General features: G+C 37.3%; 2 protein-coding genes and 1 long non-coding RNA gene across 4 annotated transcripts in view; 2 read left to right on the top strand and 1 right to left on the bottom strand.

Annotated features, from left to right (window-relative positions):
• LOC144956713 (uncharacterized) overlaps positions 1–24,151 on the top strand; it is a 224,672-nt gene that overhangs the window by 120,835 nt on the left and 79,686 nt on the right. The window lies entirely within an intron of this gene.
• Positions 1–24,151, top strand: part of LOC144956530 (isatin hydrolase-like) — a 36,223-nt gene that overhangs the window by 8,659 nt on the left and 3,413 nt on the right. For both annotated transcript variants that reach the window (XM_078887088.1, XM_078887089.1), the window contains exons 3-5: positions 18,415–18,488; positions 19,786–19,898; positions 21,281–21,408. In XM_078887088.1, the coding sequence (XP_078743214.1) occupies positions 18,415–18,488; positions 19,786–19,898; positions 21,281–21,408 (315 nt within the window). The remainder of the gene's footprint in view (positions 1–18,414; positions 18,489–19,785; positions 19,899–21,280; positions 21,409–24,151) is intronic.
• LOC144956805 (uncharacterized) lies at positions 6,319–9,870 on the bottom strand. The gene is made up of 2 exons (XM_078887538.1): positions 9,595–9,870; positions 6,319–8,504 (listed from the first exon to the last, which is right to left on the bottom strand). The coding sequence occupies exon 2, from the start codon at positions 7,501–7,503 to the stop codon at positions 6,889–6,891; it is 615 nt and encodes a 204-aa protein (XP_078743664.1). The 5' UTR covers positions 7,504–8,504; positions 9,595–9,870; the 3' UTR covers positions 6,319–6,888.

Raw genomic sequence — 24,151 nt, 5'->3', positions numbered from 1 at the left:
ATGGCATATTAAATTGCAAAACCTACCCAGGCGCCGATGTAGACAGTGACCATGTCCCAGTTGTTTGTACAGTAAGGATAAAGTTTAAAGCTATTCAGAGAACAGCTGGTAGAATAAAGAGGGATTACAGGTTATGCAAAGACAATGGCATACAAACAAAAATGAGAGAAGAATTTGAAAATGCACTCATGATACAAAGCCAAAGTGAACCTGATAACGAAAAATGTGAAAAACAATTTGATATATTCCAAAAGTGTGTCAAAGCAACTGCAGAAAAGCATTTACCAATAGCTCAAATAAACAGCAAAAAGGAATGGATGACAAATGAAATTCTAAACCTATTTGAAGAAAGACGAAAATGCAACAGAGGGTCTGCAGAATACCAAACATTGAACAACCACATTAAATCCAAATGCATCGAGGCACACGAGAACTATCTAGACTGGAAATGCTGCGAAATCCGAAGAGAATACAAACCCAACCCCCAACAAGCTCACCAAAGAATAAAAGAACTATCAGGGAAAAGGAAAAGCAAAGCAGCAGGAAGTTGTATCCAAAACAAACAAGGGGAACTGCTATTTGAAGAACAACATGTAGAAAGCCGATGGGTAGAATACATAGGCGAACTGTACAATGATCCAAATAGAAATGAACCACCACTGAAATTCAAAGAACCATTAAGCGGACCAAAAATCACCAAAAGTGAAATTGAACATGCCATGGAACGAATGAGGGATGGTAAAGCAACAGGCCCTGATGAAATATCTGTAGAGGTATTAAAAAGCCTAGGAGATCTAGCAATTGATGAACTTAACATATTATTCAACAATATATACAACACTGGGAAAATTCCAGAAGATCTCTGTAACTCTATTTTGATAGCAATACCAAAGAAAGCAGGTGCAGTCAGATGCGAAAATTTTAGAACTATAAGTTTAATAAGCCACATCAACAAAATACTGTTGCGTATAATTATCAACAGGCTAAGGAATAAGATTAACCCCGAAATCGCAGAAGAACAATATGGATTCCAACCTGACAGAGGGACAAGGAACGCAATATACCTCCTCCGTGTTTTTAAGTGAAGTGTTCAGACCCCACTATACCTCTGTTTTGTCGACTACAAAAAAAAAAGCTTTTGATAGAGTACGCCACGAAGAAATACTAAAACAACTGCACTCCATTGGCGCTGATGAGAAAGACCTCAGACTCATGCAAACATTATACTACACCCAGCAGGCATCTATCAAAATCGGAAACTCTACAGGAAATTCCATTCCTATTAGGAAAGGAGTCCGTCAAGGGTGTGTTGCCTCACCAGATCTGTTTAATCTATACCAAGAAACAATCATGAGGGGCATAACTAATATGGAGGGAATAAAAGTAGGAGGTCACAACATAAATAATATAAGATACGCAGACGATACGGTACTCATTGCAACATCAGAAATCCAACTTCAAAAGATTGTTGACAAAGTGGTAGTGGATAGTGAAGTCAAGGGAATGGAAGTGAATATCACCAAAACGGAATGCATGGTATTACAGAAAAACCCCGAAAACAACAACACCTGCAATATAACGATTCACGGCGAGCAACTTACCAACGTAGAAAGTTTTAAATACCTGGGTTCAATAGTGACAACAGATGGAAGATGTAACCGAGACATACGAGCAAGAATAACTCAAGCCAAACAGGCCTTCGTGGACCTCGGAAACATTTGAAAAACAAACAGATGTCGTTCGGGATTAGATTCCGAGTCTTGAAGTGCTACGTGTGGCCAATCTTGTTATACGAATGCGAAAGCTGGACTACAAATGCAGAAACACAAAAGAACATTGAAGCTTTTGAAATGTGGTGTTTGAGAAGGATGCAGAGAATATCGTATACTGCACACAAAACGAACGAAGAAGTGCTAAAACAAACATACCAACAAAGGAAACTAATGCCCTTAATAGCGGATCGACAACTATCCTTTTTCGGACACATAGTAAGGAAAGATAAGAATGAATACCTGGCAAGTTGTGGAAAAATACCTGGTAAACACGCCCGGGGGAGACGAAAGAAAAACACGCATAGACCAACTGAAGGGCTTCAGCAACCTAACAATCCAAGAGCTGTTTGTAAAAGCAAGAGACAGGGAGGAATGGAGAGAGATAATTCATGCAGTATCCGAAGCCTGGACCAGGCATGGAACCTAGAAGAAGAAAATCGACATAAATATATTGAACATCTTGCTCTCACAGGAAAGATAGAAGGTAAAAAGAGTAAAGGTAGACCAAGAAACACATATTTGAAAAGGTTGAACAGCTGGGTGACAAAGAAAGAGAAGAGTAGTATTATTTTTCTGATCAGAGAGATGAATGGCGTATCATGATCACCGATGTCTGGCACAGACTTGGTACTTGAAGAAGAAGTGATTACTTTATTAGCTGGATGGTTCTTTTCTCACACATAATAATATACATACATATGTAATATACATTATTATTTTGGGTTTTTAAAAATTGTTTTAATTTTCTTCCATACTTTCATCTGTTTCTCCCTTTTTAATATGCAATTATTTTTTTAAACTCCGCAATGTGTAATGTTTATTATATCATTATTACTTATGTTTTAAGGAACATTTGTGACCCTTCGCCTCAAAAAGGTATTAATTCGGGTTGGTTAAGATGTTGAAAATTGAATTTATAGCCTGAAATATCAAACTTGTGTTGAGTTTGTATGATTATTGAGAAGAATGGATACCATATTTTAGGGTGTTAATGCCAACAAGTGATATTTTTGACCAGTTTAACAATATAATTCGGCTTCTAAGCATATGGTTCGTTCCGACATAATACCGTTGTGAGACGATGGGTCACATTTGGTCCATTTTAAAGCCTTATTACTGATATGATATGATTTGATAACACCCCACTCCACCCCCCCCCCCCCCAAAAAAAAAAACCAAAAAAAAAAAAACCAACACCCCCCCCCCCCCCCCAAAAAAAAAAAAAAAACAAACACAAAAATAAAACAAAACAAAAAACAAAAACAAACAAGACACCATGAGCATTCTATAATGCGTGGGAACCACCCGTGAGTCCCATCGTCTCAATATCGGTTTATGTCGGGATAATCTAGACGTCCAATAAATATTATAATAGTGTATGCTCTTGGCTAAGAAGATGAAGCCAATAGATAGTTCGAAGAAGACGTCACTCAGGCCTTTTTATTGTTTTTGCCATCCGCGTTTGTGAGTTGTTCTCACTAAACTGTATTAACCAGACTATAAAAGTTCATGGTTACACAGAGTTTGTGTGTTGGTCCGTTATACTTTCGGATGGCAATGATAGAATGCGCTTGGCCAAGGAGTTCACTACATTGCCATCCGGAAGTATAACGGACCAACACACAAACTCTGTGTAACCATGAACTTTTAAAATCTGGTTAATACAGTTTAGTGAGAACAACTCACAAACGCGGATGGCAAAAACAATAACCAAGGCCTGAGTGACGTCATCTTCGAACTATCTATAGACACATAGATAACCACGCCTCTCGGGCAGTCGTCATGATGTAAATAATTGTAGTGATGGGTTAACTTAAGATACTACACATGTTTTACTATCGATGGTATGTGTCTAAGTAAAATACCGAATGTTTTACCGCTTGATCAATAGAACCAACACAGAAAACTATGTCTACTTAAACGTTTATAGTTTGATCGAGAAAATCGTGTGACAACTAGTCGCCCATTTGGCGGTATAAAAACAATAACAATGATGAGAGAGAGAGGTTGATTTTATTCACGTTATTTCTTATAAACAACCAACTATGTTTGTCCGTGCACGTGTGAAGGTGTGTCAAAAATTCCATATTTTGATTGGTCAAAAATCTGCTGGTTAATTACACCATCGATCCCACCAGGCCAGGCGGGTTGACTTTATGGGATGATTTTTCCTGATTTGTCAGACACTGTTTTTTTTTCATTTGAGACGAAGGGTCGGATTATTGTCTGCATAATACTCTTCAACAGTCGTAACGTCACTTCCTTCCTAATGACGCATGGTAACTTAGTAACACTGGCTCTAAACTATCGGAACAATGGCGGACGCCTGTATGAAATATTTCTCCGGCGAGCATAAAAGCGTATCCAGAGGGGAAAAAAACATAAATTTGATCATGTTTTGACTTTTACGCATTCTGATAACAAGGCATATGAAAAGTTCTCGTCAGCATGAAGAATAAAAAGTAATGATTTTTATTGTTTAGAACCAAGATGGCCGCCGTTGCCGGGAGGCGTGACATCAGACTACTGAATCCAATTTAATTTGTCAAATTATAGTCATGTGATTTTGTGATCGACCACGCCAGTCAGGTATTATAGATAGTATGCGCTTGGCTAAGAAGCTCACAACATTGCCATCCGGAAGTGAAAAGGACCAACACACAAAACTATGTTTAACCTTGAACGTATAATATAGTGTGGTTAATACCGTTTAGTGAGAATTACTCATAAACGCGGATGGCAAAAAACAATAACAAAGGCTCGAGTGACGTCACCTTCGTTCTATCTATATGTAGTACGAACTTGATATCACTCTAGTGTTTGTTATTGTTTTCTTTTTGTTTTTTGTTTTGTTTTGTTTTTGCCGGAGACACAAGGAGGAGATTGCAAGCAGTCTTGTGCTATGTGCTATGGGAACCACCTATGAAAACCAGAGGCAGGAGAATAAAACATACATTGACTGTCTGCTAGATGACACAGGAATGGACATAACCCGGGAGCTGCGTCCGCTTATGGAGGACAGGACAGAATGGCGAGGACTTGTGGCTCATGTTGGGCGCCCCAAGGGGTGGCGTAATGTTTTTATGAGTAATTCTCACTAAACGGTTTGAACCAGACTATAAACGTTCAAGGTTAAAACAGTTTTGTGTGTTGGTCCGTTTTACTTCCGGATGGCAATGTTGTGAGCTTCTTATCCAAGCGCATATTATCTATATCGAAATGAATAATAGAGACACGCCCTACTGGGTGGGGTTCCTGACCTCCCATAGTGGGTAGGGGGGGGGGGTACAAACTGTCTTCTATCCCCTGATATCTGTTTTCCAACATGATTTCAGACTTTTTCTTGGAATGAGATCATTTGGTTTTGTCCTGGCCCATGGCCAGAGTCCTAACTGGGAGGGAAACAGTCAAATGCATAGTTATTGTTTTTGGGAGATTATATTTTTTTCCTTGAAAATAATCTCTCTGTTATTATTATTATATTTGTTAGAGTGTATTCCTCTTTTTTGGATTTTGTGCTTGTGTCCGGATGAGACATATAGGTGGTCTCAAACTAATTGACAGTGTGCTCTTGGAATCTACATCTGATCCCTATTTGTTCCCAGTTCCCCTATGTCTTACTTTTTCTTGGCTGTTTTATTTGTTATTATAGAAATTTTTACTATCCCATTTTCTTCCTTTTTATTGGTGTTGATATAACCTAAATTTGTTGCAAGCGCTGTAAAACCCTTAAAAACAACAACAAACAGACACGCCCTAAAAGACAACTTAATTAACCCCATGGTCAAGTGCGTATTCAATTTCAGAAAGAAACCAAAAAAAAAAAAATAATATATGATAAGGTTCTCTTTCAATTTTGAATTTATTTACTGATGAAAAAAAGTCTTCTTTCGAAATATCAAGAAAATATAATCTGGCAAGGAAACCATCGGAGGAAATCGTCTCGTTAAGTTATTTATTTATTTATTTCTATTTTTTTTGCAGAAAATATGATTGAATTGGGGAATTTCCGGGGGGGGGGGGGGTTGAGTTTTTTTTTTTTTTTAAGTTGAGGAAATGAAAACGTTCTTCTTTCAGTAAGGCATAGATTTATTTTGATGAAAACTGTACATATCTAGGACATGTTTTGAATTAACATTTTTATCATCGGTTTATCTAACACCGACATAATAATGGATTGAAACGGCGGATCACCATTTCGGCCGTTTTCAAAATAACGCCAAATTCGAGTCCTCCAATTTTTGAAAAATCAAGTATTTCCAACATACTCATTATTTTGTGTATGCTTTCTGTGATATGTATGCGACATAAAATTGTAATAACAGGGCTTAATGAGTTTCCAGTGGTCACTTAATAATGTATTTGTGAATCACAATCTACATGTGACTCATTCTTGTTACGCTTAAAAAAATATGTCACATTACATAAGTTAACACATTTTTGGACAACTATTGAAATAAAACATTGAAAAACAATAAACACAAAGCATTGATACTAATTTTGACAACAAAATGACATTTATTGTTTTACAAAAGGCATTCAGAAATCAGTTTTTGAAAACAAAGGATATTATTTGAGCAATCATCATCTCCAAAAATTTATAGGAAAATGGCAAAAATAAAAATTGTTTACCAAAGTCTAGGTATATAAGTGTTAAACCACCACAAATAATATTTCCTTTCAAGTATGTATATTTAGCATGAAAAACATGAAAAAGGCATTCTTAACAAGAATGAGTTTGTGTAACAGGAATGAGTGGACGTAACAGGAATGAGTTTTCTGTTACAGGAATGAGTAATTACAACATATTTAATCGAAAGGATTATAAATTCAATACGCTTAGTGATTGAAACTCAGAAGGGGAACAAAAGGGTTAGGGCGCCTGTACGATGATTTGGGGCTTATGTTGGTAGAGACCCACAAAAGAGCACCAACATTGTTTGTTAAATTCAGGATACTCTTTCGTGGCAGTTCGGAAGTTTTGGATAAACAGACAAAAGAGGCATTTTTAAAACAATGGAAAGAGCGAGAAGCTACCACATACCCATGTATGATTTTGGTTTACTTAATGACATAATGCCCAGTTTGAACAACTATTCCAGGGTATCTTTATCACTTATGTTGACATCGGGAATATAAAGGTCCAAGTTTGTGACAAAATTTCAACAACTGTCTGGATGTTGTCATTGAGTGATGCAAGGTTTGAATCTGACAAATAATGGTCCTTGTGTAAAGCCAGTTCTTGTATCAATCTTACTCGTATTTCGTCTGTTTGTGTGTCTTCGCCAAATGCATACACTGCACCACAGGCAGGCAGGCAATCCCCATCGGCCCTCAGCTTGACTGGAAATAACTGTTTCCCATCACACAGAGATCTAGGTATATCATTTGAAATTAAATGTGTACACCTGTTGTCAATACCAATGCGAGTTTTGATTACACTTCTGTTGACCCCAACTATTTCACAAACACGTAATGCTTGATTTTCACATTCATCAACCACTTCATCAAATGATTTGTATTCATTCAATCTTTTGATAAAACCATTGTAATCGATTTCAGTCGGCATCACCTTAATGTCTATGTCATCTTGGTCATGTTCATCCCCTGAATCACTGTTTAAGTCAACCGGTGAAACTTCGGGCATGTCTCCATCATTACCTTTGAAAACCTGTTGCTTCAAATCACTTTGTAGAAATGAATGAAATTTAATTGATGTGACCAACAACATTATTGAACATTCTTGACTCCTTTTCTCCAAAGCGCTGAGGCAAGCATGTTAATGTTTTCACATTTTTTGCATGCACATGTTTCTCTGTCCCTTTTTCTTGGAGTAACAACCCAAAATGGCTTAAGTCGGTAGAATGAAGAAAACGACACGTATGGGTTGGAAGAGATGTATCGCTTGTACAAATGTGACATTGTATCACATATTAGTCTTCTTTGTTTCTTGACTTTATTTCTTGTTTTTGTATTTCTATTTCCTGGAGCTAATTTAGAAGTGTCACCTTTCAGGAAAAAATCTCTTACTATTTGCTTGACAAGATCTGGAAATTTTGGAGGCATTTGACGTCGTTTCCGAATTTTTCCAAGAGTTTATATTTTTTGAGATTCATACCAGCTGCCAGATGTTTCACGGATGTGTACATGTGCCTTCTGTTCCTCAAATGTTTGATGTCTTATAGGAGTGCAAAATGATTTTGTAATGTTCTTTTCACTTTCTTGTTTTTTATGCTATCTTTCAAAAGTTTTTCTAGTTTTTGATCGGGGTGTCAACGAAAGTTTTTTTTAATTTTTAATGACCTGTCCAAGCGCTTTTTGTACTTTTCGGATTTCTTTTTCGATTGAGAAAGAGAGGACAGCCTTTTCAATTCTTCAAGACTTTGGTTTTCCAACATTTAGGTTTCATTGGCTGTTTTAGTAGCTTGATATCTTTGACGAGAGACATACTGGAGTGGAGATTTTGAGTGTGAGGATGGAGTGTAACCCAGGTCAAGATTTTGCTGTTTCCGGTTTGTAGTGTGTGTGTGTGATAATTATTTATCCAATTCTTTCTCTATTTGCGTTGTTCTCTTGGTGTCTTATCTTTTATGGACTTTTTCTTTCCATTCGAATTGTTGCTCTGGTAATTGTCTTGTTCTTTTTTAAGATTAACAGCACGTCGAATAGAAACTCCATCTCGTCTTTGACGGTAAAGTCGTTGCTCTCGGCTGACATCATGGCTTTTTTGGCCTTTGTGATAAGAAAACAAAATAAAACAATCGTTACAACAAAGCTATGACCCTTGAAAATGAACAATAATATCAAGTTAAATTTCGCCACCCTCATTCCTATTACAAAACAAGGTGTAACATGAATAAAGTCAAGAAACAAAGAAGACTATTATGTGATACAATGTCACATTTGTACAAGCGATACCGGGCCGTTAAAATCATAGTAATCATCTAAAATGTATCTGAGCCTAACAGGCAACAAACTATGTTTGGACATTAGGCATTTGGTATTGGCAAGGTAACTTTGCACTAAAAATAGTCTTTCAGCAATGGAAGAAATTAATATATAAACAATAAAAATTGTTTTTAATGGTAACGTTGTAACAATGAATGTTACCACTTCAATGGACATAGGCCTGTGACACTTCAGTGGTTTACAAAACACTTTACCAAACACATCCTTATGAAACAAAAGAATATGCTATGAATCGATAAACTATGTGGAGGCGCCGTTGCCGAGTCGTTACCGAAAGGGACTCCCGACTGGGAGGTAACAGGTTCGAAAACCTCCACAACCATAGAGTGGTTTCCTTAATCAAGGAAATTCATTCCGGTTGCTTCACTTTGCTTCACCCAGGTGTATATCATGGTACCAGTGCTGCTGGGAATGTAATTTGCTATAGACCAACCTCGTATTCATAAGTTAAATGTCTGTTTCATGCTACAGCAACAGGGATAAGCTCCGATTCTATGGGCCATTATGCTCCAAAGGTCTTAGTGACAATAAAACATGTGTTTCATTTTATGAAAGTTCACATTCCTCATTCCTGTTCCTCATTTTTGTTATGTTTTCCTCATTCCTGTTACATCCCTCATTCCTGTTACAAAACAAGGTGTAACAGGAATGAGTGTAACAGGGATGAGTTTATCTCGCTTCGATTCATACTATCCCTAAAATATGATTTACTCCAACATTAAAGTATGGCTATTATTTAGAGCCTTAAAAAGCTATAAACTAATACTTTTTATTTTTAATACAAGTTCTAATTTAAATAACAAGCCCTGGTAACAGGAATGAGGGTCATGGTCTAATGTTGAACATTACTCACCATTCTTGAAGTGGTGTTGAACTGGAAATCACACTGAATGAAAAAACCATGTGTTTGTAGTTTCGGCCGTGATGGAAAAGGGGCAGCTACGGCGAGAAAACATTGTAAGTTGCACTTCTATTGTTAAGAGGATTTTAATTGGTTAATTTTCACTGCTGTTACAGGAATGAGTAGCCCCCTTGGGGACAGACTTTATTAATATATAATAAAACTTTAAAAAGTCTGATCGTTACAAACTTTTATGAGGATGTTAGAAGATGGCAATTTGCATCAGGTGAATTCATAGGTGTATATAACAAGACACTCCATTTTGTTAAAAATTCGACTTAAAGCCATCATGCAAAAAAAAAAAGGACAGGGTATTTTCCTCTACCCCAGTCAATACAAAACGTTATATCTATCCTGAATCTCTCTCGATTTTCGTTTTTTATGTTTCATACAAGTTAGTAATGTGTCGTGATACTGTGTAAGCAAGTATTTGCTAACAATATATGCATCAAATATTTCACAGATCCAATTATCGTCACAGGACAGGAATTTGGCAGTTTTTTGAAAAAGGCCCATTTAATATAATTTTGGCTGATCTAATCCTATTGGATTCCTATCGGTGTTTTCAACACATTGCTACGCTTGAATGACTTTTCAAACGTAAGCATTCTATTAAATTGTGTTTAAATAACTAGGAAAATTCATGAGACATGGTTTTCAAAAGGCCATCGATAGAAGATAATATGAACAGCTAGCAATAACATTTAAATTGAATGAATTATCTAGAAATCACGAGGCATTTTTATTTGTAAAGTATTATGTACGATGAATATGAAATATAGAAGGACAATAAAAGGATAATATGTTTGAAAAGGGCAGCGTGGCTCAGCTATACGGTCTCTGCTTCATACCCAAAAGGTACCGAGTTCGACTACCTGCCTCGTTGTGTGGCTTTGAGCAAGTCGCCTTGTCCTAGCTCATTTTGCGGCGCTGCACTACGACTGACGCCTGGGTTATTCCAGTCTTCCCTTGGAATAGACCCTAAAGACAAATTTCCCATTGGGGATTAATAAATGGATGTGTTTTAAATAGTAAACAACCTTCAAAATTTCTTGAGAACTTTTTAAACGTGAGTTTCATACAGAGCAATGTCACAACGTGGTTTAAAGCACTTTTCAATGGATCCAAAGCCAACAGCAACACTTATCATGGACGAGATAAGACGCCTTTTAAGCAATTATGTGTGGCAATGCGGTCTTGTGAAGTGACACTCGCCTCCGGTCATAGCTTCAAGTTCACTCTGAACGGCGCATAGATGAGGCTTTGGAAAAATCTTTTTACTCACATTTTCTCACCGTGCGCAGTCGTAAAATGAGTACCTGGCCGTAAATAGCGTTGTTTCTGTCGGAAAATTTAAAAAAAGAAGCAATTTCGCTTAACAAGCGTCATATTTTTAAAAAAATAAATAATAATGATGATGATGATACTAATAATAATAATAATAATAATAATAATAATAGAATGATATTAATATTAATAATAATGATAATATTATATTAATAATAATGATAATATTAATATTAATAATAATGATGAGGATTTAAAAATAATAATAATATAATAATAATAAGAAAAGAAGAAAGAAGAAGAGAGAGAGAAGAAGAGAAGAAAGAAGAAAGAGAAGAGAAAGAAGAAGAAGAAGGAAGAGAAGAAGAAGAGAAGAAGAAGAAGAAAGAAGAAGAAGAAGAGAGAAGAAGAAGAAGAGAAGAAGGAAGAAGAAGAGAGTAAGAAGAAGAAGAAGAAAGAAGAAGAAGAAAAGAAGAAGAGAGAAGAAGGAGAGAAAGAAAGAGAAGAGAAGAAGAAGAAGAAGAAAGGAAGAAGAAGAAGAAGAAGAAGAAGAGAAGAAGAGAGAGAAGAAGAGAAGAAGAGAAGAGAAGAAGAAGAAGAAGAAGAAGAAGAAGAAGAAGAAGAGAAGAAGAAGAAGAAGAAGAAGAAGAAGAAGGAAGGAAGAAAGGAAAGAAGAAGGAAGGAAGAAGAAGAAGAAGAGAAGGAGAAGAAGAAGAAGAAGAAGAAGAAGAAGAGAAGAAGAAGAAGAAGAAGGAAGAAGAAGAAGAAGAGAAGAAGAAGAAAGAAGAAGAGAAGAAGAAAGAAGAAGAAGAAGAAGAAGAAGAAGAGAAGAGAAGAAGAAGAAGAAGAAGAAGAAAGAAGAAAGAAGAAGAAGAAGAAGAAGAAGAAAGAAAGAAGAAAGAAGGAAGAAAGAAGAAGAAGAAGGAAGAAGAAGAGAGAAGAAGAAGAAGAAGAAGAAGAAGAAGAAGAAGAAGAAGAAGAAGAGAAGAAGAAGAAGAAGAAGAAGAAAGAAGAAGAAGAAGAAGAAGAAGAAGAGAAAAGAAGAAGAGAAGAAGAAGAAGAAGAAGAAGAAGAAGAAGAAGAAGAAGAGAAGAGAAGAGAAGAAGAAGAAGAAGAAGAAGAAGAAGAAGAAGAAGAAGAAGAAGAAGAAGAAGAAGAAGAAGAAGAGAAGAAGAAGAAGAAGAAGAAGAAGAAGAAGAAGAAGAAGAAGAAGAGAAGAAAGAAGAAGAAGAAGAAGAAGAAGAAGAAGAAGAAAGAAGAAGAAGAAGAAGAAGAAGAAGAAGAAGAAGATAGAAGAAGAAGAAGAAGAAAGAAGAAGAAGAAAGAAGAAAGAAGAAGAAGAAGAGAAGAAGAAGAAGAAGAAGAAAGAAGAGAAAGAAGAAGAAGAAGAAAGAAGAAGAAGAAGAAGAAGAGAAGAAGAAAAAAAGAAGAAGAAGAGAAGAAGAGAAGAAGAAGAAAGAAGAAGAAGAAAGAAGAAGAAGAAAGAAGAAGAAAGAAGAAGAAGAAGAAGAAGAAGAAGAAAGAAGAAGAAGAAGAAGAAGAAGAAGAAGAAGAAGAAGAAGAGAAGAAAGAAGAAGAAGAAGAAGAAGAAGAAGAAGAAGAAGAGAAGAAGAAGAAGAAGAAGAAGAAAGAAGAAGAAGAAGAAGAAGAAGAGAAGAAGAAGAAGAAAGGAAGAAGAAGAAAGAAGAAGAAGAGAAGAGAAGAAGAAGAAAAGAAGAAGAAGAAGAAGAAGAAGAAGAGAAGAAGAAGAAGAAGAAGAAGAAGAAGAAGAAGAAGAAGAAGAAGAAGAAGAAGAAGAAGAAGAAGGAAGAAGAAGAAGAAGAAGAAAGAAGAAGAAGAAGAAGAAGAAGAAGAAAGAAGAAAGAGAAAAGAAAGAAGAAGAAGAAGAAGAAGAAGAAGAAGAAGAAGAAGAGAAGAAGAAGAAGAAGAAGAAGAAGAAAGAAGAAGAAGAAGAAGAGAAGAAGAAGAAGAAGAAGAAGAAGAGAAGAAAGAAGAAAGAAGAAGAAGAAGAAGAAGAAGAAAGAAGAAAGAAGAAATGAAGAATGAAGAAGAAGAAGATAGAGAAGAGAGAAGAAGAAGAAGAGAAGAAGATGAGAAGAGATGAGAAAAGATAGAGAAGAGATAGAAGATAGAAGAGAATGAATGAAGATGAGAGATGAAGAAGAGAATGAAGAAGAGAGAGAAGATAGATAGAAGAAGATGAATGAAGAGAAGAAGAAGAGTAGAAGAAGAAGAAGAGAAGAAGAAAAGAATGAAGAGAAGAAGAGTGAAGAATGAGAAGAAGAGAAGAAGAGAAGATGAAGAAGATAGATGAAGATGAAGAATGAGATGAAGATGAAGATGATAGATGAAGATGAATGAAGATGAAGATGAAGATATGAAGATGAAGATGGAAGATGAGAATGAGAAGATGAAGATGAAGATGAGAATGAAGATGATGAAGAGAAGAAGATGAAGATGAAGAAGATGAAGATGAAGGATGAAGATGAAGAGATGAAGATGAGAGTGAAGATGAAGATGAAGTGAAGATGAAGATGAAGATGAAGAATGAGATGAATGATGAAGATGAAGATGAAGATGAAGATGAAGATGAAGATGAAGTGAATGAGATGAAGATGAAGATGAAGATGAAGATGAAGATGAAGATGAAGATGAAGATGAAGATGAAGAGTGAAGATGAAGATGAAGATGAGATGAAGATGAAGATGAAGATGAATGAGAGAGATGAAGATGAAGATGAAGATGAAGATGAAGATGAGATGAAATGAAGATTGAAGAGATGAAGTGAGAGATGAAGATGAAGATGAAGATGAAGATGAGAAGTGAGTGAAGATGAAGATGAAGATGAAGATGAAGATGAAGATGAAGATGAAGATGAGATGAAGATGAAGATGAAGATGAAGATGAAGATGAGAAGAATGAAGGATGAAGATGAAGATAGATGAAGATGAAGATGAAGATGAAGATGAAGATGAAGATGAAGATGAAGTAGAATGAAGATGAAGATGAAGATGAAGATGAAGATGAAGATGAAGATGGAGATGAAGATGAAGATGAAGATGAAGATGAAGATGAAGATGAAGATGAGAAGATGAAGATGAAGATGAGATGAAGATGAAGATGAAGATGAAGATGAAGATGAAGATGAGATGAGATGAGATGAGAGATGATAGATGAAGATGATGAGATGAAGTGAAGATGAGATGAAGATGAAGATGATGATGAGATGATGAGATGATGAAGATGAATGATGAATGATGATGATGAGAGATGATGATGAAGATGATGAGATGAATGAGATGATGATGAAGAATGATGATGATGATGAAGATGATGAATGATGAGATGATGAAAGATGATGAGATGAAGATGATGAGATGAAGATGATGAAGATGAAGATGAATGAGATGAAGATGATGAAGATGAAGATGAAGATGATGAAGATGAAGATGATGAAGATGAAGATGTGAGAGATGAAGATGAATGAAGATGAAGATGAAGAGAATGAAGATGATGAAGAAAGAAAAATGTTAATGTTATTGATAATGATAATAATAATTATTGTATTTATACAAAAATATTAGTTCTATTATATTAGTAGTAGGCATCTTTCTGTCTCAATAAACGATGGTTTGCGCCCCGTGTGATCAGTCTTGATGAGAGCAGCGTCGGGTCTGACCGTAGCCATCGTTATTTTATAGCCTGATACTGAAATCAAAAAGGACTGGCAGTTTGACGTCATTGTCTGGCATATGGGGTCCATGATTCACTGCCGTACCGTATGCTACTGAGTACGCACGCCTGATGTACTTTGAGTTTGGTGTCAAGGGGGAGTTGCTTATTCTTCCACACTCTCTTGCTCGGTTGTGCCATGACAGCGGCAGCGTTGGTAAATGCGCTTGTCTAATTCTGCATTAAGTGAGAGGTTGCTAGTGATGGTTGTGCCCATATATGTGAAGTGATCAGTGACTTCTAGCTCCTCGTTGTCGATGCGAATTGTTGGTATAGAGGCGACATCCTGACCCATGACGCTAGTTTTCTTGATGCTGATAGACAGCCCGAATTCCCTGCATGCGTGGCAAAACCTTCCATCAGCCACTGAAGGTCTTCCTCGATGTGCGAGCTCAGAGCTGCGTCATCTGCAAATAGCATTTCCCTTATAAGGACTGTGCGGAACCCTAGTCTTTGCTCTCAGTCGTGTCAGATTGAACAGCTTCCCATATCTTCTGATGTGCAAGTGGACCCATTCTGTGGACTGTTTGGATGAAAACTTTGAATAGTAGAGACACCAATTGACAGCCTTGTGTCACGCCGCTGTGCACGGGGCAGGGTTCTGAGGCTTCATTGCTATAGCTGATAGGGCCCTTCGGGTAGATGGAGCTCGACAGCTTTGACAACAATCCATCTAGGACAAAGAAAAGTCTGATGTTACACCCGAGAAGTGCTAAGGAATGCCAGACAGTCCTGGATCGTGTGGTCATATTGTAAATATATTGATCATGAAAATAATGGTAATGGCAGCAATGATTTTATTTTTTATGGCGCCTGTTGCCAAGATCTCAAGATTATTTTATTCTGCAATTCAAAAGAAATTATCATTGATGGATTTTTTTTTTTACCTTTGAATATTAAAAGTTATTCATACGTCATAAAAATTATAATGATGTAAAAAAAAAAAGACATTAAATTGATGGCAAAAGTTACGCAAGAACGAACACTATCAGTAAAATAAAGATCAAGATAATATCGTCAAACAGACAATATCCAAAAAGAAATAGACGGGAAACTTTCTTTGTTGAAAAAAAAAAAAGAAATTAAAATAAAAAACAAAACAAATAAAAACTTTAAAGAACACAAACCAAAATCAAACAAACACACTTCCTCTATTTCCTTCGTTCTCCCTTTCTCTCTCCTTCTTCAAAAGATAAACATTGTGTCCTCTCACTCTCTCTCTCTCTCTTTCTCCCTCTCCCCTCTCTCTGTGTCTCTCTCTCTCTCACACACACACACTCACACACACTCCCTTTCTACCTTCTTTCCTCTCTGTATGTAAGAAATGGCTACATGTAACAAAGTTACATACATAAATGATACACATACATAATTATATTGTGATTCCTAAACACACTAATATGTTAATAACACACACACACATACACACACACATACATACACACATGATATGCATTCACCAATCAACCATTCCCCTCGTTCTCTATCTCTCTCTTCCCTCCAATATATCCCCTCTGTATGTGATGAATTGATAAAATGAAGACGGCGTCACTCGGGTCTTTGTTGTTATGTTTTTTGGGGTTTTTTTTTTTGCCATCCACGTGCTGACAATGTCTCAATCTCACTATACTCAGATGAAGAATGAGTACATGGTCACGATCAGAGTTGCCATATATATTATTGTAATATTTACCACTACTTTGGAGTCAGTCTACATCGATGTTTCAGGTCTTACGGCCATCGTCAGGACTGTTTGTTACATGGGTTTTAGTTGTTGTTTGTTGTTGTTGATTGGAAAATAATGTTATAACTAGATACAACCTCCACACCTCAACCTTTAGAAACATCAACAAACAAACAAAAAACATCTACAAAACTCAGAGAATATATTTGGAAATTAAAAGACAACAAACTAGACCACAGTATTTCATGGATAATTCTGTCTAAAACATCGGGATACACGTCATCATCAAAACAATGTATCTTATGCCTGGATGAGAAATATACTACAATCAAACACCCTCACGAAGCAACACTCAACACGACAAATGAGATGTACAACAGCTGTCCGCATATGCGAAAACATCTACTAATCAACTACAAACATAAGGAACCACTTCAAAAATCAACAACAAACAACAACAACTCAAACCCATTTAACAAACAGCCCTGACGATGGCCGTAAGGCCTGAAACATCGATATAAACTGACTCCAACATTGTGGTAAATGTTACAATAGTAATTCGCTACATTGTTACATGTCGAGCACTATTGGTACCATATACCATACGTGTATCTAACACCATTCAATATATATATATATATATATATATATATATATATATATATATATATATATATAAAATCATTGTCTGACAGCGGCCAATTCGTCTTATACGACAGGTGTAAAACAAAAAAAAAATAAAGGCACATAATCCATGTATTCTTACACGTCTTATCACTAGTTTTCATAAAGGGGAAACAATCATCTCTGTTTTGTTATTCATTAGGATAGCACGATGATGACGATGATGACGATGATGATGATGACGATGATGATAATGACGATGATGGTGAAGATGACGTTGACGATGATGATGACGACGATGATGACGATGATGACGATGATGATGATGACGATGATGATAATGACGATGACGACGACGACGATGATGATGATGTGATGACGACGACGACCGACAGCAAAAGTACACAGATTAATTTAGTGTGAAGTCGAATTTTTCTGCCACCCCCCCCCCCCCCTCCAAAACCCCACCCTCTCCTTCACCGGCAGTGATTAGGTAGCTGGGTCTGAATAGAATCCTATCCAAAGGGTAGCAAGCAGGATACTGTCCAATTTTATCGTATAGACTACCGGAAAAACTTCAGCTCCTTGGGTCTATAAGGACGGATTATTTAATGTAAATTTTTCAGGTTCAACCTAATCAAATTCGTTTTAATTGAATCAAGACTTCGAACAGCCATAATTTGATTACTACCTATTTACATGTCGTGAAACATTTTGATTTCTAGTAAAATACGCTTCAACAGTCGCAACGTCACTTCCCTCGTAATGACGCATAGTAACTTATAACTGGCTCTAATCTATCGGAACAATGGCGCACGCACTTATGAAATATTTCTCCGACGAGCAGAAAATCGTATCCAGAGGAGAAAAAAAAACCATTATAAATCTGATCATGTTTTGACTTTTACACATTCTGATCAGAAGACATGAAAAGTTCTAGCCAGCATGAAGAATAAAGAGTACCGATTTTCTATTTTAGAACCACGATGGCCGCCGTTGCTGGGCGACGTGACACCAGACTATTGAATCCAAGTGGAATCATGATTTAAAAAAAACAAACTATGAGCCACGTGTTGTATTATTATTGTTTAGTCGGATATGTGGTCTAGTGGTATGACACTCGCTTTCGGATCGGAAGGTCCTGGGTTCGAGCCTCGCTCGGCGCATAGTTGAGTCCGTGGAAAACGCTCTTTACTCACATTCTCCCACCGTACTCAGGTGTAAAATGAGTACCTGGCCGTTAACAGCGTTGTCTTTGTCCAAAAAATTGTAATATTGCCAAACAGGCGTCATGTCCCGTCCTACATGTTAAATGTTGCTGTTGACCAAGGACCCTTTGTAACGCGCTTTGAGTACATTTGGTGGATATTGCGGTACATAAAAGCCCAATGTATTTTATTGTTCATACCCTCATTTGCTCACAACTGTAACATCTGTTGTTTCAGTGTCAAGTCGTTGGTCTATTCCCTGGCTGAGCATGGCGGGACTCACATTGATGCTCCAGTGCATTTTTCAAGGAGTAAGGAATTATAATTATCATATGCTTCATTTTGGTCATCATCATCATCATCATCATCATCATCATCATCATCATCGTCGTCGTCGTCGTCGTCGTCGTCGTCAGCATCATCGTCATCGTCATCGTCATCGTCATTAATTATTATTATTATTATTATTATTATTATTATTATTAGTATTAGTATTAGTATTAGTATTAGTATTAGTATTAGTATTAGTATTAGTATTAGTATTATTATTAGTATTATTAGTATTATTAGTATTATTAGTATTATTAGTATTATTAGTATTATTAGTATTATTAGTATTATTAGTCATCATCATCATCATCATCATCATCATCATCATCATCATCATCATCATCATCATCATCATCATCATCATCATCATCCATCATCCTCCATCCTCCTCCCTCCTCCTCCTCCTCCTCCTCCTCCTCCTCCTCCTCTCCTCCTCCTCCTCCTCTCCTCCTCCTCCTCCTCCTCCTCCTCCTCCTCCTCCTCCTCCTCCTCCTCCTCCTCCTCCTCTCCTCCTCCTCCTCCTCCTCCTCCTCCTCCTCCTCCTCCTCCTCCTCCTCCTCCTCCTCCTCCTCCTCCCTCCTCCTCCTCCTCCTCCTCCTCCTCCTCCTCCTCCTATCCTCCTTCCTCCTCCTCCTCCTATCCTATCCTCCTATCCTATCCTACCTATCCTCCTCCTATCCTATCCTCCTCCTATCCTATCCTCCTCCTATCCTATCCTCCTCCTATCCTATCCTCCTCCTATCCTATCCTCCTCCTATCCTATCCTCCTCCTATCCTATCCTCCTCCTATCCTATCCTCCTCCTATCCTATCCTCCTCCTATCCTATCCTCCTCCTATCCTATCCTCCTCCTATCCTATCCTCCTCCTATCCTATCCTCCTCCTCCTATCCTCCTCCTATCTACCTCCTCCTATCCTCCTCCTATCCTCCTCACCTTTATCCTCCTCACCTTTATATCCTCCTCACCTTTATATCCTCCTCACCTTTATATCCTCATTACCTTTATATCCTCATTACCTTTATATCCTCATTACCTTTATATCCTCATTACTTTATATCCTCATTACCTTTATATCCTCATTACCTTTATATCCTCATTACCTTTATATCCTCATTACCTTTATATCCTCATTACCTTTATATCCTCATTACCTTTATATCCTCATTACCTTTATATCCTCATTACCTTTATATCATCATTACCTTTATATCATCAATACATTATTTCGTATAATTATTATCATCCATTATCAATATCATCATCATTGTTATCATCAGCCGGACATACCCTCGAACAGATCCCTCTAGAGAACACCATTGCAGATGGCGTGATGATCGATTGTGCGGAAGAGGCTGGAAAAGATCCCGAATACACCCTTCCTTTACAAAAGGTAAGTAGGACGGCTCAGAACGTGCGGCTATGTGGTCTAGTATGACACTCGCTTTCGGATCGGAAGGTCCTGGGTTCGAGCCTCGCGCTCGGCGCATAGTTGAGTCCTTGGAAAAGACTCTTTGCTCACATTCTCTCATCGTACTCAGGTTAAAATGAGTACCTGGCCGTTAACAGCGTTGTCTTTGTCCAAAAAATTGTAATATCGCCTAATAGGCGTTATGTCCCGTCCTACATGTCAAATGTTGCTGTTGACCAGGGACCCCTTGTAAAGCGATTTGAGCACATTTAGTGGATATTGCGCTATATAAAAGCTCAATTTTTAAACGTTGAAACCAATAACAAATGGTATTTATTCTGAATTTAATTCAGATATCATTGACATATTGTTTTTTTAGTTCATAAAGAAATGAATTAAGTTGTCATTGTTGCCCTGTGTATTAATTCACTCAATCCCAGAGATTATTGCTACTTTTCAGAATTGGAAAAAAAAATGTATTGAAAATGAGTCTTGTGCATAGGGGAATGAGATTAGCGGAAGAGTAGCGTCCCTTGATTGGACGTCATTGGTGGAGAAGTTATTTGTAAACAAACCAACTACAAATCAACTAGAAGCCAAGCGCTCCAAATACAAAATTTATTATTCATATTTCTGTACAAAAATGCATAACGTTGATTATGATATGCACTTTTTTTTTTACAGAAATAAGTATTGACTGTCCAATCAATTTTATCCTCATGGTCTATGAGCTGTTATGTGATCCAGTGGTTTGATTTTCGGATCGCGTTCGGATCGGAAGGTCCTGAGTTCGTCCTCGCTCGGCGCATAGTTGAGTCTTTGAAAAAGGCTCTTTATTCACATTCTCTCATAGTACTCAGGTGTAAAATGAGTACCTAGCCGCTACCAGCTTTGTCTCTGTCCGCAAAAATTGTAATATCGCCTAACAGGCGTCATATCATGTCCCGTCCAATGTGTTGTGTTGCTGTTGGCCAGGGACCCCTTGAAACCGCGCTCTGAGCACGTTGAGTGGGTATTGCGCTATCTATATAAAAGCTCAACTTTAACATTTTTAAATTTTGGTCTACCTACACAGACGTTTTACCGTTTAGAGAGGATTGGTTACATTTGTGACCCGTCGTCTCAAAGCGGTATTATGTCGGGATACTCTCGCTGAGTGAAATTGAATTCATTGCCACATATATAAAACTTGGGTTTAATTTCTCTACGTCGTGCTGGAGTATAAATACTATTTTTTACTTTACAAAAACTTCTAAGGTCCAGTTTCTCATCATTCTGTCTGTAAATTCACTTTCTTGGGTCTGAATCTTCCCGACATAATACCGTTTTGAGACGGAGGGTCACATTTAAGATTATCTTTACAGATCAAGGATTGGGAGAAGAAACATGGCCAGATACCTCAGAAGGCTGCTGTGCTGATCAACTTCAATTGGTCGCGGAAGTTTTTGACCCCAGACGAATATTTTGGTACAGCCGATGTCTCCAACACAAGGTGTGCTCTAACATAACATAACAATGTGCGGCTATTTGGTCTTGTATAGTATGACACTCACTCTCGGTCGGAAGGTCCTGGGTTCGAGCCTTACTTGGCGCATTGTTGAGTCCTTGGAAAAGACTATTTACTCACATTTTCTCATAGTAACCCCCGATGAATATTTTGGTACAGCCGATGTCTCCAACACAAGGTGTGCTCTCACATAACATAACAATGTGCGGCTATGTGGTCTAGTGGTATGGCACTCGCTCTCGGTCGAAAGGTCCTGGGTTCGAGCCTTACTTGGGCATAGTTGAGTCCTTGCAAAAGACTCTTTACTCACATTTTCTCATAGTATTATTCAGGTGTAAAATGAGTACCTGGCCGTTAAGAGCGTTGTCTCTGTCCGAAAAATTGTAATATAGCCTAACAGGCGTCATGTCCCGTCCTAAATATTAAGTGCTGCTGTTGTCCAGGGACCCCTTGTAAAGCGCTTTAGCACGTTTAGTGGATGTTGCTCTATATAAGAGCTCAATTAGGCGCTACATAAATTCGTTATTTACTACTATTTACTAATTATAGCTCAATTATTATTTAACAATGAAAATGTTGCTGTTTGAAGCTCGAAGGTGAAAAAAAGAAAATAAAGATAGGTATTGAATTGTAAGCTTCAATTTATTAGACGAAGACAGATACTGTGGATGTTTCGAGTTTCCCCTTTATCAACAAAACACGATGAATGAAACATAAACCAATATAACAAATATCATTTCATCGTTAGTATTGCGTTGGTCAAAAGACATTTGCATACACTAGTGTGAAGAAAAAAAACGATACAGGTAAAAGTGTCCCTGATTTAAAAAAAAATAATTGAGCTTTATATAGCGCAATACCCACTAAATGTGCTCAAAGCGCTTTACAAGGGGTCCCTGGTCAACAGCAACATTTAACAAGTAGGACGGGACATGACGCCTGCTCGGCGATATTACAATTTTTCGGACAAAGACAACGCTGTCAACGGCCAGGTACACCTTTTACACCTGAGTACGGTGAGAGAATGTGAATAAAGAGCCTTTTCCAAGGACGCAACTAACGCCGAGCGCTAGGCTCGAACCCAGGACCTTCCGATCCGAAAGCGAGTGTCATACCACTAGACCACATATCCGCATTTTATGATCATAATAATATCTCGAGTAAAATAAAGAAAAAAAATTAAAAACTGAAATTCCCTTTATTCATCCCATGGGGGAAATTGCTCTTGAGGGTCTATTCCAAACGAAGACTGGAATAACCCAGGCATCAGCCGCAGTGCAGCGCCCCAAATTGAGCTAGGGGCAGGTGACTTGCTCAAGACCACACAGCGCAGCGGCCGGTATTCGAACTCGGTACCTTTCGGGCACGAAGCAAAGTAATGATGGCATGGCCCAATGCGTTATTCTGGTGAAAATTCGGATTAATCACTTAACTGCCGTACCTTGGAGAGACACGGATATAAAAATTTGGTCAGAAAAGTCGTCCTTCAAATATCGATCGAATTAACCCTCTCCTTACCAACTATAGGAAAATCGTCACATTCGTTACGATACAACCAACATTTTGTCTTATTCAAATTTCTTTTCTACATCATAAAATTTAAAGAAAATGAACAGTGTGTTGTAGAGTATGTTTTGCTATAGAAAGCATGTATCGCAAGAACTTTACCGCTATTTATTGTGTTTAAGTGATAAAAATATATATTTTGTGTTAGTTGGGTGTGAAGTTTTGGGGAAAATCCTGAAAATGGCTGGTGAGGAGAGAGTTAAATGACAACTCATCTTGGCAAAATCTTCCAATATCGATCGATTTCTATCGATATTTCAAGGACAATTTTTTCTGGCCAAAGGGTTAAGTACGTGGTGGAATGTGCGGCTATGTGGTCTTGTGATATGACACTCGTTTTCGGATCGGAAGGTCCTGAGTTCGAGCCCTGAAAATGGCTGGTAAGGAGAGAGTTAAATGACAACTCATCTTGGCAAAATCTTCCAATATCGATCGATTTCTATCGATATTTCAAGGACAAGTTTTCTGGCCAAAGGGTTAAGTACGTGGTGGAATGTGCGGCTATGTGGTCTTGTGATATGACACTCGTTTTCGGATCGGAAGGTCCTGAGTTCGAGCCTCGCTCGGCGCATAGTTGAGTTCTTAGAAAAGACCCTTTACTCACATTTTCTCACCGTACTTAGGTGTAAAATGAGTACCTGGCAGTTAACAGCGTTGTCTCTGTCGGGAAAAAAAATTACTTCATGTCTCGTCTTTTGTGTTACGTGTTGCTGATGGTCAGGGACCCTTTGTAAAGCGCTTTGAGCACGTTTAGTGGATATTGCGCTATGTAAAAGCTCAACTATTTTTTTCTTTCCATTGTACGCCAGTGAACTGATTAAACTAGAATGAAGTGAATTGAAATTACAATCAACATTGAATTAGAAGTAGGATTTTTGTTGTTGCAAGTTTTCTAAACAAGACTCATTGTCCCCAACGACGGCGTCTAATATAAAACTTGATTTAATCAACTTTGACAAAACTGACCTATCGCTTCAAAACGGTATGGCGGTATGTATGAGGTTGAGCTCCATGTTAAGTCTTTTGATTCTATTTATAATTATGATTATTATTATTATTATTATTATTATTATTATTATTATTATTATTTTTATTATTATTATTATTATTATTATTATTATTATTATTATATTATATTATTATTATTATTATTATTATTATT

The sequence above is a fragment of the Berghia stephanieae genome, chromosome 11, assembly GCF_034508935.2.
Source record: "Berghia stephanieae isolate SIO BIC M18660-M18661 chromosome 11, UCSD_Bste_1.3, whole genome shotgun sequence".
Taxonomy (NCBI): domain Eukaryota; kingdom Metazoa; phylum Mollusca; class Gastropoda; order Nudibranchia; family Aeolidiidae; genus Berghia; species Berghia stephanieae.
The sequence above is the reverse complement of the archived record's forward strand: the minus strand, read 5'-3'. Positions and strand labels throughout refer to the sequence as shown.

Excerpts from the sequence above, each read along its gene's own strand:
- LOC144956805 (XM_078887538.1), bottom strand. The coding sequence starts at position 7,503 with ATGTTGTTGGTCACATCAATTAAATTTCATTCATTTCTACAAAGTGAT.